The sequence below is a fragment of the Ursus maritimus genome, unplaced genomic scaffold, assembly GCF_017311325.1.
Source record: "Ursus maritimus isolate PB19 unplaced genomic scaffold, ASM1731132v1 scaffold_12, whole genome shotgun sequence".
Taxonomy (NCBI): domain Eukaryota; kingdom Metazoa; phylum Chordata; class Mammalia; order Carnivora; family Ursidae; genus Ursus; species Ursus maritimus.
The window spans coordinates 15,101,968-15,117,034 of NW_024423564.1; the positions used below are offsets into that span (position 1 = coordinate 15,101,968).

General features: G+C 40.0%; 1 protein-coding gene across 1 annotated transcript in view; it reads left to right on the plus strand.

Annotated features, from left to right (window-relative positions):
* Positions 1 to 12,656: 12,656 nt before the first annotated feature.
* Positions 12,657 to 15,067, plus strand: part of LOC103675193 (calcium-binding mitochondrial carrier protein SCaMC-1) — a 49,787-nt gene continuing 47,376 nt past the window's right edge. The window contains exon 1 of the mRNA XM_008704212.2: positions 12,657 to 13,028. Within this exon, the coding sequence (XP_008702434.2) occupies positions 12,846 to 13,028 (183 nt within the window). The 5' untranslated portion in view covers positions 12,657 to 12,845. The remainder of the gene's footprint in view (positions 13,029 to 15,067) is intronic.

The following is a 15,067-nucleotide window of genomic DNA, read 5'->3' on the forward strand; positions in this document are numbered from 1 at the left end:
CACACACACACACACAATTACAACAAAGTGACAACAACAGATGCAGAATAACACAGGAATGTTGCTTTGGCAGCTCAAATACCACCAAGCAGTGTTACCATCAGCGACATTATTTTCCAAAATGGTAAACATTTCTTGGTAGCATTCTGAGCAAAGGAAGTGTAATTTCCCCTTGATTTGCTTGAGAGTTCTTGAAATATTTCATGAAAATTAAAACAATGCAAAATAGATAATAAACAGGTTTTACTTGCATATATGGTATTATGACAATCAATAGTGTCCCCACAAATCTGTAAGACTAAAGGCAAAAGGAACTGCAGATGAGTACCATACTCTAGTTAGAAAAGTTGCTTCCCATAAGGGTACAGGTTAACAAATCTGAAACCACTATACATGTGTACTGGAATTTAACAAGAAACCCATCTCTCTGGAGTTTATTATCAATATTACTATCATCAATATTATTAATATAATTAATATCATCATTTTTACAATTATGAATTAGGCAGCAAATCAAATTACCTAGTGAAAATATTTCACACAAACTCCATGGCAAGTGAAACAGTGTCCTTATTCTAAGTGCCTGTTCCTAAAAACTGTGTGCATTCCACCTTACCTTCAATCTTTCTAAGTGAGCAAAGAAGTAAGACATCAGAGCTTAAAGTATGGGACTAGCTCAGTCGGTTCTCAGTGAGAATAATACCATGTCCTAGGGAGCAATTTGGAAATTCGTGGGGGCATTTTTAAAACAATTTTTAAATAAAAAATTTAACTTGAGAATAATTTTAGACTTGAAGTAAAGTTAACTTTCAATAAAGGACATAACAACTAGGCAGAAGACCAAAAAGGAAATAAAACACTTGAACAACACCATACACTAACTAGACCTAATATACATAGAATACTCTACCTAACAAGAGGGGACTATACCTTCTTCTTAAGTGCACAGGAAACATTCTCCAGAATAGACATACACTAGGTCATAAAACAATCTCAATAAATTTAAAAGAAATAAAATCATACATAGTATGGTTCTCTGATTTAAGTGCAGTGAAACTCCGTTGTTAATATCCTAGACTATCCTGAATAATTTTGAAGAACAACAAAGTTTGAGGATTCATACTTCTTGATTTTAAGACTGATCTAAAGCTACAATAACAAGACAGGGTGGTATTGGCATAAGGATAGATATTGAGATTTATGAATTAAATTGGAGAGCCCAGGAATAGACCCATGTATATGTGGTCAATTGAATTTTGAAAGTGCCAAGGTAATCCGAAGGGGGAAAAGATAGTCTTTACAACAAATGGCTGAGACAACTGGATATCCATATGGAACAATATGAACTTCAGTCTTCCTACCTGACACAGTACAGAAAAAGTTAGCCAAAATAGATCATACCTTTTTTTTTTTTTTAAGATTTATTTATTTATTTTAGAGAGAGAGAGAGAGAGCAAGCGAGCATGGGCCGGGGAGGGACAGAGGGAGAGAATCTTCAAGCAGACTCACCGTTGAGCGTGATGCCCAACTGGGGGCTCGATCTCACCACCCATGTGATCATGACCTGAGCCGAAACCTGGCTTAACTGACTGAGCCACCCAGGGACCCCTGAGATAGATCATACCTTAATGTAAAAGTGGAAGCACTAGTATTCAAAGTATTGCATATTTAAGTAAGACATCATCTTCACCTCTCATATTGAGAAAGTTTATAATATTCTAATAAATTACTTGCATTTTTTAATTAAGTAAAGCACTCTCATATACTACCTATGGAAGTGGGGATTAATCCAAACTTATGGGAAGGCAATTTGAAATTTAATACTTATTTAAAAAGATGTATCTACTGGAATGTTTATATTTTCCATTGTTTATTATAGCAAAGAATTGTAATCAATATGTTTAACACAAAATGCTAGCTTAAATTTAACACAGTACAATATATTTTTAAAAGATTTTATTTTTATTTATTTGAGAGAAAGAGAGAGTGAGAGAGACCGTGAGCAGGGGGGAGAGGGAAAAGCAGACCCCCTGCTGAGAGGACCCCCCCTCCCCCCTGCTGCCAACTTGTGGCTTGATCCCAGGACCCTGGGATCATGACCTGAGCCAAAGGCAGATGCTTAACTGACTGCGCCACCCAGGTGCTCCTTAACACAGTACAATACTAAGCAGTTTTTTGAAATGTTGATGTTGATATAAGAGAATATTAACAACATGGGAAAATGTTTATACTAAATCAATTAGGAAAAGCAGTACTCAAAATATTATGTATAATTTGATATTATTTTATTCAAGAAGAAATATGCAATGAGGCAGACATATAAAGAAGAGTTGGTGAGGTGGGAGAGAGAGAGGTTATTATATCTAAATTAAATTTCTGGACAATGAGCTCATGAGTATTTTGTTCTCTGTGATTTTCTATGTTTTTCATACAATAAATATGTATCAGTTTTGGAATCAGAAATGAAATTACAAAGATCATTTTAAAATAGTGGAAGAAATTATAAAGGAGAGAATTTTTTTTAAAGATTTTATTTTTTTAAAGTAATCTCTGCATCTAGTGTGAGGCTCAGACCTACAACCTTGAGATCAAGAGTTGCACACTCCACCAACTGAGCCAGGCAGGTGCCCCTAAAGGAGATAATTTTAAGGTGGCTGAAAAAATTCTAATGTAACACATTTGGCTGATGAAGCTCCCTTGTTTTTAAGATTAAATGCCTTAAACATCATTTAAATGTAATAAAAATGTAAGAAAAAAATAAGCATATTTTATTGATTGATTCATTTATTTATTATTTTAATTTTTTTTAGAGGGGGTAGGGCAGAGGGAGAGGGAGAGAGAATCTTAGGCAGGCTTCACACCCAGTAGAGAGCCTGATGCAGGGCTTGATCTCATGACCCTGAGATCATGACCTGAGCGGAAATCCAGAGTTGGACACTTAACCAACTGAGCCACCCAGGTGCCCCTAATCCATTTTTTCAAAACTTAGTAATTTTATAATAGTTGATTCTTAGTCATCATGTCTCTCTTATAAACAACCTCTGTTCTCCGAGGAAGAGGATGGTAATAAGTCAAGGCAAGCTGAAGGGTTCATAATGTATATTTACTCACTCTGTCAGGCTACAAAAGGCTACCAGGAAGCCTGTGCAGGATGTTGTGTGGGCAGCAGGAAGTTCTTCTGAGATTTAACAAATAAATTTGGCTAAAGAAAATTCAAACAGGTGTACATCGTGGCCAGCCTGACTCCATTCATTCATGTGCACTCTGGATTACTGCAGCCAAGTCATACCTAGATTGGTAATGATTTGTATCATCCAAATACATGTTTTTATTTTATTTATTTTATTTTTTAATTTTTTTAAAGATTTTATTTATTTATGTGACAGAGAGACAGCCAGCGAGAGAGGGAACACAGCAGGGGAGTGGGAGAGGAAGAAGCAGGCTCCCAGCGGAGGAGCCCGATGTGGGACTCGATCCCATAACGCCGGGATCACGCCCTGAGCCGAAGTCAGACGCTTAACGACTGCGCTACCCAGGCGCCCCCATATACGTGTTTTTAATTCAATGATAAAATGAAAAAGAATAGTCTCCATTTTCTACTTTTAGTTTTTATTGGTTGTAGTGTTAGATTTTTAGACCAGTAAACTTATTTTTTAAGCAAGCATTTCTGGTTTGAATTTTTTTAGGGAAGATATAATGGCTTTTAGTGCTGTAGTGTATCCCAAACAATTTATGGTGATGATGTATGATCCCAAACAAAATATGACTGCCTCCAATATAATTCTTCTGTCTGCAGAAGTAGAGACAATAAGGCATTGCTCCTCTCCTCCAACAATATTTTGGAATTATTGAAGAGCTTTATAGTGTATTATCTCATGATTCTTCCACTACCCCTCGGAGAAAGGCAGAGCAGGTATTATTAATCCAGTCTTGTCGGCAAAGAAACTGGAGCTCAGAGATTTTAGGTAAGTTTGCTGGAAGTCAAAAATGTCTAAGAACATGGGAATTAAGGTGGTGTTTAGAAAGGACATGGTTCTTGGGGCCAGATATATATGAATATGAATCCTGACCGTCATTTGGGAAAGTTACTCAATCTTGCTGACAGTTTTCACATAAGTAAAAAAGGGGTATTAATCCCTGTTTTGGAGGATTGTTATGAGACTTAAATGAGAATAATACATGTAGATGATCAGAATTTAGGACGTTTCTCTAACAGCTGTCTCCATTCATTTCTCTTAAATACCTCTATATTCACTGACACCCTTGCAGCTGACTGTTTTAAGTATGAAGCATAACTTATGGGATGGAATTACTAAGCCATTTTTAAACTGTGTTTCCCAGAGTCACTTTAACTTTATTTAGTGTGGGGCTGGTTTTTCCCATGCTCTAGATAAAATTTAGGGCAAGTTCCACAACTTTTCTGATTGCTTTCAGTTAACAAAATGTTCTTCAATAAGGTGATTAATATGTTTGGTGCAGTGTGGTCATCACAACTTTAGTCTTGATTTTAAGGTAAATAACTTCTCCCTCTACCTTTGCTCAGGCGTGCTGTGATGAGAGGGCTGTGATGACCAGGCTGGGCCTGTTTGGTTTCTTCTCTCTGTTCCCCTTCTAGGATTCTTCTTTCTCTAGCTCCTGAGCCCCATCAGAGTTGCCACAGAATAGAAAGGAGAGGAAAGGGCCAGGAGGCGGGTTCTTCCATGACTAACATACTGATAGGAGCTGCACTGAGTTCTCTGCCCCGACGTCTTTCTCTACAGGGGAGACTCCCTACCCCACCCAGTCACTAGGAAACTCTCTTCTGTAGTTTCTTGTTGGGTGTCGTGCACTCTCCCTGGCTGGTCACTTCTGTTTCCTTCTTCCATCTCTACACAACTGATGGTGCCTCCACCTTTCTTTCCTGCTGAAGTGCATCTCTGAATTCAGACAGCCCTTCGGCCCTTTTACACAGGACCCGAGACAACATGGACGTTTGCTGTGGCGATGCCTTGCACAGCCCACATCTGGTACAGGAGAAACAGTCACACATTCTTCGTTTCAACAGACTGTGTACTGGCCTCAGGCAGCAGCTTCTCTTTCACTTTATTGGTGAGAACATTTAGCAAACATTGTGTAACCACAATCAGGTACCCAGTCCACTGTGTCCAGCACAGTCCACCAGGCCTCAAAACGCATGAGACTTATGTCAAATTTCCAGGTAGTCTCACTGAAGCTCCTTGCTCTAAGCTGGAGGTGAGGGGTGCAGACCCCTTCCCCTAGGTGGAAGGTGGAATGGGTAGAGAGGGGGGCTCAGTGCCACAGCAGCTCTCTCTAGATATCCTCTTCTAGGGGGCTTCAAGGTCACAAAACAGACTTTCCACCACCACTTCCTTGGAAAATTCTGCATTATGCTCTTGCATATCATTTTGAAATAGGTTATCTGCTGTCTTGGTATCTTAATCTAAACTTCTATTTAACTGCCTGTTATTTCTGCATTATTTTATATAAAATTTGTGTTCCTTACACTGCTTATGAATTTAGTTTTTGTTAATTGCATCTCATCTTGCCGTTGACTTTAATAATAATTTCCGAGATGCTTTATTATTTTTATCTGACTTTTCAAGTGGAACTAACTTTTGGACATTTGGCAAATAATCTGATATACTGAAACCCAAGTTAAGTTTAATAAAGAAAATCTATCTGTACATCTATATCCTCTTCCAGAAAATGCCTTTCTCCCCTTTCCTTTTATCTGGACTCACTGGGAACTGCAGCGCATTCACAGAATCCTGGGCCCATGGATTGTTCCAGTCATGAACACCTAACCTCACGAGGAGTCCTTCATGAAGACTTGGAGAACTTAGTACCAGAAACAGTGTTGAGAAAGGCTCTCTCTGGTGCCTGAGGTAGTATGACATAAAACTGAGAGCGTTCTACCACACCTAGAAAACTGCACTGCGGGAGAAGATGGAAGCAGGAGCACAGATGGGAGCAGAGATGTGTGAGAGACAACCTGGAGGCTATTCTAGTTCATGGCTCTTGTTTCACCCGAGTTCCAGATGCAGTTCTTCTCTTTTTGCATAAGTTAAATCAAATTGGATTTCTGGCCTTTTGGCTCTTCAAATGCTATCTCCTGATAGCCCACTGGGATTTCTTTAAAAATTTTTTTAAAACAAAATAAAAAAAATTAAATTTTAATATGACTACAAATTTACTGCACGCACACACATGAATATAGGGCCTTATACAGAGTCAACATCTAGAAGGCGTTTGAAGCTGTGTAGACATTTAAAGGGAGGGTTAACTAAAATCGACAACAGTAGCAAGAATCAGTATCATAACAACTTTAAAAAATGGCACACTTTGACAACAGAAGGTTTCAAGGGTTACAAAAAGAACTTTGGGGTGTCTGGGTGGCTCAGTCGGTTAAGCACCTGCCTTTGGCTCAGGTCATGATCTCAGGGTCGTAGGATCGAGCCCTGCATCTGGCTCCCTGCTCAGCGGGGAGCCTGCTTCTCCCTCTCCCTCTGCCTGCAGCTCTGCCTGCTTGTGTTCTCTCTCTCTCTCTCTCTCTGTGAAACAAATAAATAAAATCTTAAAAAAAAAATAGCTAACCATCTCATGGCCTTTTTGGAGCACAAAGTTACATTATTTACTTCAGGGCTGAAATAGATGACTGAGTCACTGAACAATCATTCACAGGGATTATAAAGTTCCTGATTCCAGAAGAAACTTTGATTCTGTTATTGATGGAAATGTGCTGATGCGATGCATTGTTTTTGCAATATATAAAATAACTTTCAAAGATAAATATATTACACTTCTTCTGTTGATTTACTTTAGTTTTGTTAGATTGCACCATGAATGAATATGAACAGAATATTTTTTTAAGTGGAAAAAAGTATGCTGTTATACCCCGGTTTTAAATAATATTTTAGTCTGTATCTTTTGTTAGTGTAGTTTAGGGATCTGTAACTATATTGATGACTTAAAAATAAAGACCCACTTAGCATCTTTCTTTTGATCCCCTCCTGTCTGCACTCTTCTCCCAGCTTCTATTTGGCACCAACCGCCCTTCATCTTTAGGTTATAGCTCCCTCTACTGAGTTGTTAGCAACATTATGTTGTGGTCGTTTCCCTCAGTCGTGGCTGCTTTTCCTTCAGAAGGAGAATAACACTTTGAAAATGTGCTGAAGAGACGAACTTTCTGCAAATTGAATTGCTCTTGAACTCTTTGACACTTATTACAAAGATACAAGTACAGCGACATTACTACAAAGAAACAAGTGATGGCAAGTTTGAAGACATCACAAAGACATAAGTGGACAAACTTTAACGTAAAAGATATTCAATTTGAATATATGTAGCAAAAAGGCATGAAAGAAAAAAAACAGCAAAAACTTCTGTTTTAAAAATGAGTGATTAACACAATAGCCAAACTGTAGAAAGTGCCGAGATGTCCATCAACAGACAATGGATAAAGAAAATGTGGTTCATATATACAATGGAATATTACTCAGCCATCAGAAAGGATGATTACCCACCATTTACATCAACATGGGTGGAACTGGAGGGGATTATGCTAAGTGAAATAAGTCAATTGGAGAAAGACAATTATATGGTTTCACTCATATGTGGAATATAAGAAACTGCACAGAGGATCATAGGGGAGGGAGGGAAAACTGAGTGGAAAGAAATCAGAGAGGGATACAAACCGTGAGAGACTCTTAACTATCGGAAACAAACTGAGGGTTGCTGGAGGGGAGGGGAGTGGGAGGATGGGGTAACTGGGTGTTGGGCATTAAGGAGGGCATGTGATGCGATGAGCACTGGGTGTTATACACAACTGATGAATTACTGAACTCTATGTCTGAAACTAATGTTGGCTAATTGAATCTAAATTTAAAAAAATGAGTGATGAACATCTTAAAATGGGAAAATGTGCATTGTAAATTTCTCTCTGCACAACATAATTAAAAAATGAATGTCTTCTTGTTTTATACTTTCTTGTTTTTTTCTTGTTTTATAGATTCTTAATTTTATTGTTATTTTTACTTGTTTTATAGATTCTTAATTTTATTGTTATTTATACAACCCGACCTTTTTCTAGCTATAGAACCCTGGAGGTATGATTCAGTTATTTTCTTGTTTTATAGATCCTTAATTTTATTGTTATTTATACAACCCAAACTTCTTCTAGCTACAGATCCCTGGAGGTATGATTCAGTTATTTTCGTGTTTTATAGATCCTTAATTTTATTGTTATTTATACAACCCAAACTTCTTCTAGCTACAGAACCCTGGAGGTATGATTAAGTTATTTTCTGTCTCTTTTGACTAAATTGTATGCTCCATGAGAACAAAAACCCCTTTATATTTCTATATCCAAAAATATTTAAAACCATGCATTCACACTGATACCACTAATTCAAGTGCAACACTCTAGAGTTCTTTCTAGCTTTCCCCTTTGCATATTTGTAACTCATTTCTCTGACAGCAAGAAGCCTGGCTCTCTTTATCCTCACTATATTTATTTATATGCTCAAGCCCCTTGGATGTAACCAGCCTCCCAACCCATTAGACTGCTGCCCTGCTCAGCCATTTTTTTTCTCTGAGCTTTGACCCATGGTGGGCAGCTTTCCTCAAGACTGCCTAATGGCTTTTGACTGGAGATGAAGGAAGGAAGGGAGAATGGAAGGGAGAGAGGGGAGAGAGATGGATGTGAACTTTACAAGCAAAAATATAAGTATAGACTATTGATTCAATTTTCATGATTATTGGGGCGCCTGGGTGGCACAGTCGTGAAGCGTCTGCCTTCGGCTCAGGGCGTGATCCTGGCATTCTGGGATCGAGCCCCACATCAGGCTCCTCCACTGGGAGCCTGCTTCTTCCTCTCCCACTCCCCTTGCTTGTGTTCCCTCTCTCGCTGGATGTCTCTATCTCTGTCAAATAAATAAATAAATAAATCTTTAAAAAAATTTTTTTTTCATGATTATTGATTCTTCAATAAATGTGCAAACTTTTTTCATTTTAAATCTATCAGCCTTCAGAAAAAATTTATGTAAATTTTCACAAACAAGACTTTTTTTTTAAAGATTTTATTTAGTTGAGCTCAAGAGAGAGAGCCTGAGCAGTGGGGGAGGGGCAGAGGAAGAGGGAGAAGCAGACTCCCTGCTGGGCAGAGGCTCAATACCAGGTCTCTGGGATCAAGACCGGAGCTGCAGGCAGACACTGAACCGAACCGACTAAGCCACCCAGGTGCCCCAACTGAAGACATTTTAACACAATCTTTGACATAATTATTTCCAAAGTGGTAAGGCATGTGGTTTTGAAGCCCTTTGGAACTTGACACAACTGTTTTGGGATGGGAAGTATTTACATGATTTAGTAATCATGACAAACTTTCAATAATTAAGTGACATAATTATGACTGAGTTGTCTGCATTTACTTTTTGGGAGGTTAAGGGTAGTAGATAGGCTGAGCAAGAGACAGAATTCACCTTGTTATCTGGGATTCTGTCTCCTAAATGACTCAGAAAATCTGGGGAGAATATTCACTTCACTTAATGTGATAGAGTCAAAACTTAAAATGATTATTGTCTTCCTAAAGACTACTAGGCTATTCAAGTTTAAAATTCATTGTATGATTAAACTATCTTTCTAGTGATGGTGATGGCTTTATATTGAGTCAATCAAATTCTCTTACATAGCCCCCTTTGTAACTGCTTTAAATTTGAGACAGCAGTGACCAGGATTTTGTCCTTGTGGAAAGGCTGAGACTTTGGTCTTCTTAGCACCACACAATAACTACCTGGTCCAGTAGATTAAAAAAAGGTAAACTTGTTTACTAGCTAAAACTATGAACATCTAGAATGACCATTCAAGTGGATTCTTTCTAAGGACAAGGTATTCAGAATAGGTGCTGAAAGAGGTCTTGGACGACCAAAATAGATGAAAGTGATAAAGTTTGAAGGTTGTCCCAATGGAAGATGGTAGTACTTAAAAGAGCTAGATGTTGGGAAAAGTAGATGGAAGCTGAACTGGGCTGAACCCTCAACTTCTGTCCTGACCACAGAAATGAATTGGGTTAAGGAAATCTGAGTGATTTCAGGGATTCTCCTCTTGACCTCTGCAGGAACCAGTGGTCTTTGGGAATTATTAACATAGAAATGAGTAGGGATGCCCTCTCTCATGCAGATGTTTATGTCTATATAAAGTTTTATTCTCTCATGAAGGTAAGTTTCTATTGTTGATTTTACTTTTATTCTGTATGGTAACAGTGTTTTCTTAATCCGTTGTGGACAGATACTATTGTAAAAATACAGTAAAAATGATTTACTGGAAAAGTGAAATTAAGAAGACAATCCATGAGCTATTACTAGATTCAACAAACAAAAGTGCTCCATCAAAACTGCTATAAAGTTTCTAAATGCTTCTAAGTCTTTGATTTTAGCTTGTTGTGAACAGGTAACAACTTGCAGCCTGGCACTAGTGGGCAAACTACAGTTTGAGGGTATTACTTTTTACTAGCAGAGCTTTCAAACTTTAATGTATGAAAGCATCACCTGGGGCTCTCGCAAAGGGCAACCCTGGGATGGTCCTGAGACCATTTCCTCAAAAGCTGCCAAGTGATATTGTTGCTGCTGGTCTGTACCCATAGTTTTATGTAACACCTCATAAACTGTTTTGATTTTCACAGTGATATTTTGAACTATGAATTCTTATTCTATTTTACTCATGCTTAAGTCAGGTACTAATTAAGGTCAGACTTATTGAGGTATAATTTCCACAGAGTAAAATTAAACCTTTTTTTAGTGTATGGTAGTATGCATTTTAACGAACTCATAGTTGTCTGACCACCACCATAATCAAAACCTAAACAGTGCCCATCACCCGCCAAAACTCCCTTATGCTCTTACATAGTCAACACCTCCCACCCCGCAGCCCCTGGCAACCCCGGTCTGTTTTCTGTCCCTGTAGTTTCGCCTTTTCCAGAATGTCATGTAGTGTATTGTATAGTAGTTTATTCCTTTTTATCACTGAGTAGTGTTCCACTGTATGAATGCAACACAGATTGCTTATCCATTCGCCCATTAAGGACGTTTTGCTTGTTCTTGGGTTTTGGTGATCATGAACAGAACTGCTATAATCTTTCTTGTACAAGTTTTTGTGTGAACATGAGTTTTCTCAGTCAAAATTTTGACAGGCAATTCCTCTGATTACTACCAAAGAACCCCCCCCCCCAACAAAACCCATTCAAGTCTGGGATGATTATTTCAAGCAGCCTCTCCGAGTACAGAGTATCCACAGTGGAGGTTAAAAGAGGGTTTTAAGGACAGATATAAAATTTGATGACGTTGGAAGGCTTTTCCAAGGAAGAGGATTAATCTTAAGAGTGGAAATTGGAAGTAATATAAAGAAATAAATTGGTCTCACACTGTTTTAACTAAACAGTCCTCAATTTACAAACTCTAGATTCACATATGCCTTAAATATATAAATAAAAACGGTATGAAGGGAAGTAAACTCAGGGTTTGAGTTTCTGGGTTTTGTTGGAAGAACTAGTGTTTGTTTAGTGATTCAGAGGATGTAAGGAGAGCCTTTCAAGTACCCAGTTGTATCTCCTGTAGACAAAGGAATGCAACGACAGTTTCTATTAGGCAGCTGTGAATGAACAGAGAATTGTTACAGTTAATGATATCTCATTTGATTGGCACTTGTATTAAGACCTTTCGCATACAATATACGACCCTGTTATGAGGCAGATATTCATACTCTCAGTTCACTGGTAAGAGGTTACTCAGGGAGGCTATGCCGCATTTCCAAGTTTACAGAGCGGAAGGATTAGGACCCTGGCATTTTCGACTTCCAATGACTCTGATCTTATTCCATGTTATGAAGTAAGCCCTAAGCTTGTAACTGCATCCGTCCTGGGAGACAGGGGCCTGAGGTTTTGCTGCCAAGTGCCGTTGGCAGACGCTCCCTGTGATTTATCGGGGGCAGATCATACTAAGCTGTAAAGCAGAGTAGTCCTTCTTTACCACCTCCTACCTGGATGAACCTTGATCTTTTCTGCCAAAGAGCCTTGAGTTTCTCTTTCTTTGACCCCCAGTTTTATTGAGGTATAATTGACAGGTAATATTGCATTAGTTTTAGGTGTTCCTTTGTTTTTTAAATTGCTCTCAGATTTAAGGCCTCTGCTTCTTAAAGCAGAATTCCCAACCCAGGTGTGCAAGCACTCAACTTGCTCATTTTTGTCGATAGAAAACAGGCCCAGAGATGTAGTATTCGTGGAGCCTCACGAAAAGGTCCGAGATCTGTGCCGCCCGACACGTCCCAATTTCCGCGCGGAAGGGACTGACTACCTGTTGGCAGGCTGCAAAGACTCCCAAGCTGTTCGGGAAGGGGGCTTGAAGTTGAGTGACCCGAGCTTCGAACTGCCCTTTCCCCCCTCCCCAACACTCATTCAGCACATGCCATACCCCAAGGCCTCTGGGGGGCTTGCTCCTCGACCCTGCACCTCTGACAGCTCGACCGGGGACGAGCAGAGCTCATTCCCCGGGTCCCACCGCTCCTCCCGGGACCCACCCGCAGCCCTTTCACTTCCTGCAGGTTCCAGGCCGCGCCAGGCCCGCCCCTCCACGCCTCTCGCGGAGGCCGGCGCCGGGCGAGCTCCTCCCCGAGTAGCAGCTCGAGCGGCCACTCCCTGCGCGCCACCCGGGCTGGGCCGGGGTCTTTGCTCCTGCGCCCTGCACGCCGCGGGCGCCTCGAAGCCAGGCGGCGGCCGTCGCGCGGGTCCTCGTCGCGACCGGCAGTGCCCGTCCCCGTGACTCCCCTGGGCTGGGCCGCCCCGGGCCTCCGGGACCATGCTACGCTGGCTGCGGGGCTTCGTGCTGCCCGCGGCGGCCTGCCAGGACGCGGAGCCGCCGACGCGCTACGAGACCCTCTTCCAGAGGCTGGACCACAACAAGGACGGCGTGGTGGACATCCGCGAGCTGCAGGAGGGGCTCAAGAGCCTGGGGATCCCCCTGGGCCAGGACGCCGAGGAGGTGGGTCCCGAGGGGCGCGGCCGGAGGGGTCGGAAGGGCTGCGGAGATTCTGGGCGCGGGCGGCAGGAAGGCGGAACTGTGGCTTCCAGCCCGCGAATGGGTTCCGAAGCTCGGGAATGGGGCGCCGGGCCAGTTTCCGCGGGGCCGATGCGCGTCAACACCTGAAAGCCTACCGGTATTTTTCCGAATGACATTAGTGCCGCGAACGCTGTGGCCCACTGTAACAATTTAAAACGCTGTTCCATAGTACTTCTGGTCTGAATGCATCCCGGGTTCTTCACCTGCCTTTTTGCAAAATTTGATCAAGAATTTTTTTTTAGCTCTCAGCTTTGCAAGCATTTAATCGAGGTTTTGTTTGGCTCCCCCCCCCCCACGTTCTGTAAAAAGGCTCACATTTTGCATCTCTTAGAAGCTGCTTTGTTACACCAGCTAGTTTTGTCTAGTGTTTCAGAACTTTTGAAAACCAATCATGTTTCCTCCAACTTCCTGTTGAGGAGAGGCAACATTCCATTGTTTAAGACCTTCTTAATGTCCTAAGTGCATAAATTGATCTAAAGGGTTGGCCGGTCGCTGAGCAGTTTCAACTTCTCTGAGTCATTTTAATTGTGTCTCTGAAGTTCAGCCCCTTCAGCAGGGTGGAGATACTTGGAACCTCGCCAACCACTCTGAAACATAAGAGGACACCGTGGCATTCCCCATCCCAAGAGGGAAGGTGATTAGACTCTAAGACCCAACAACTGTTTCACAGTTATATTTTAAGCTACTCGTTCAATGTCTTTAGTAGGTCCCTTTATTTTATTTACTATTTCTTATTGAGTCAGATCGAGTAAGTTACAATTTTTAGAAAACTGTCTATTTTCTCCAAGGTTCATAATATTCACTTACGATTTTTTAGAAGTTCTGACTATATGTGTAGTTATCTGCTCTATTTCATTTCTGATATCCAGCTCCACCACCCACACTTCAATCTTGCCAAAGATTTGTCTATTTTACTTATACTTTGAAAGAACCAACTTTTGGTGCTTTTTGCTGATGGTCTCTTTTTAAAATTTTCTCATTAATTTCTGTGTATTTCCTTCTACTTTCTTTGGGCTTACTCATTTGCTCTTTTTCTAAGTTTTTTAGTTGAATGCTTGATTACTTAATTTTGAGCTACAATATCCCTTTAATCACTTCTTTTTTTTTTTTCCTTTAAATTCAACTAGCCAACATATAGTACATCATTAGTTTTTGGTGTAGGGTTCAATGATTCAGTAGTTGCGTATAATGTCCAGTGCTTTTCACATCACGTGCCCCCTCTTTAATTCCCATCACTCAGTTACCCCATTCCCCCACCTACCTCCCCCCTTTAATCACTTCTTTAGCTGCATCCCGCAAGTTTGTATTTTTGTTTAGTTCCAAGTATTTTCTAATTTCCAATGTGATTTCATCTTTGACCCATGAATTATTTAAATGTGTGCTTTAAATTTCCAAAAACATGCTTTTTCAGTTGGTTCTTTGAAAATATGAATAAAATAGATAAGCCTCTGGCAAGGTTGATTAAGAAAATACGAACTCAAAATCAGGAATAAAAAGTGTTTAATTTTCCAAAATTTCTATATGAACAAATTATAAAGTAAATTGTATAAAATCATGTGTATGCAAACATACAATAGTATGGCATGTATTTATCACTGTCATATATAGGTATTTTATACAGAAGCATAAAATGTATTTTAATCATACAAATACACATATATAATGTCACTCCTTGTGCTTATGCTAGATATTAACTAATCCCAGCACTCTTTTTTGACTGGTATCTTCTTCAGTAAAAGGTTAGTAATGGTTATTTATGGATGGTAGGAGCTACTTTTTTACTTTTTTCTTCACAATTTTTGCATTTCAATTTTTAAAAATAATTGTGTATTATGATTAGGGGAAAAAGAGGTTTTTGTTTTCATTTTTGTTTTGTTTTTATAAATATCACCTCCTCTGAGATGAGTCTTTCCGGACCACCCTCTATGGAAGAGTTGATCACACCCTACTATGTGTAGGTC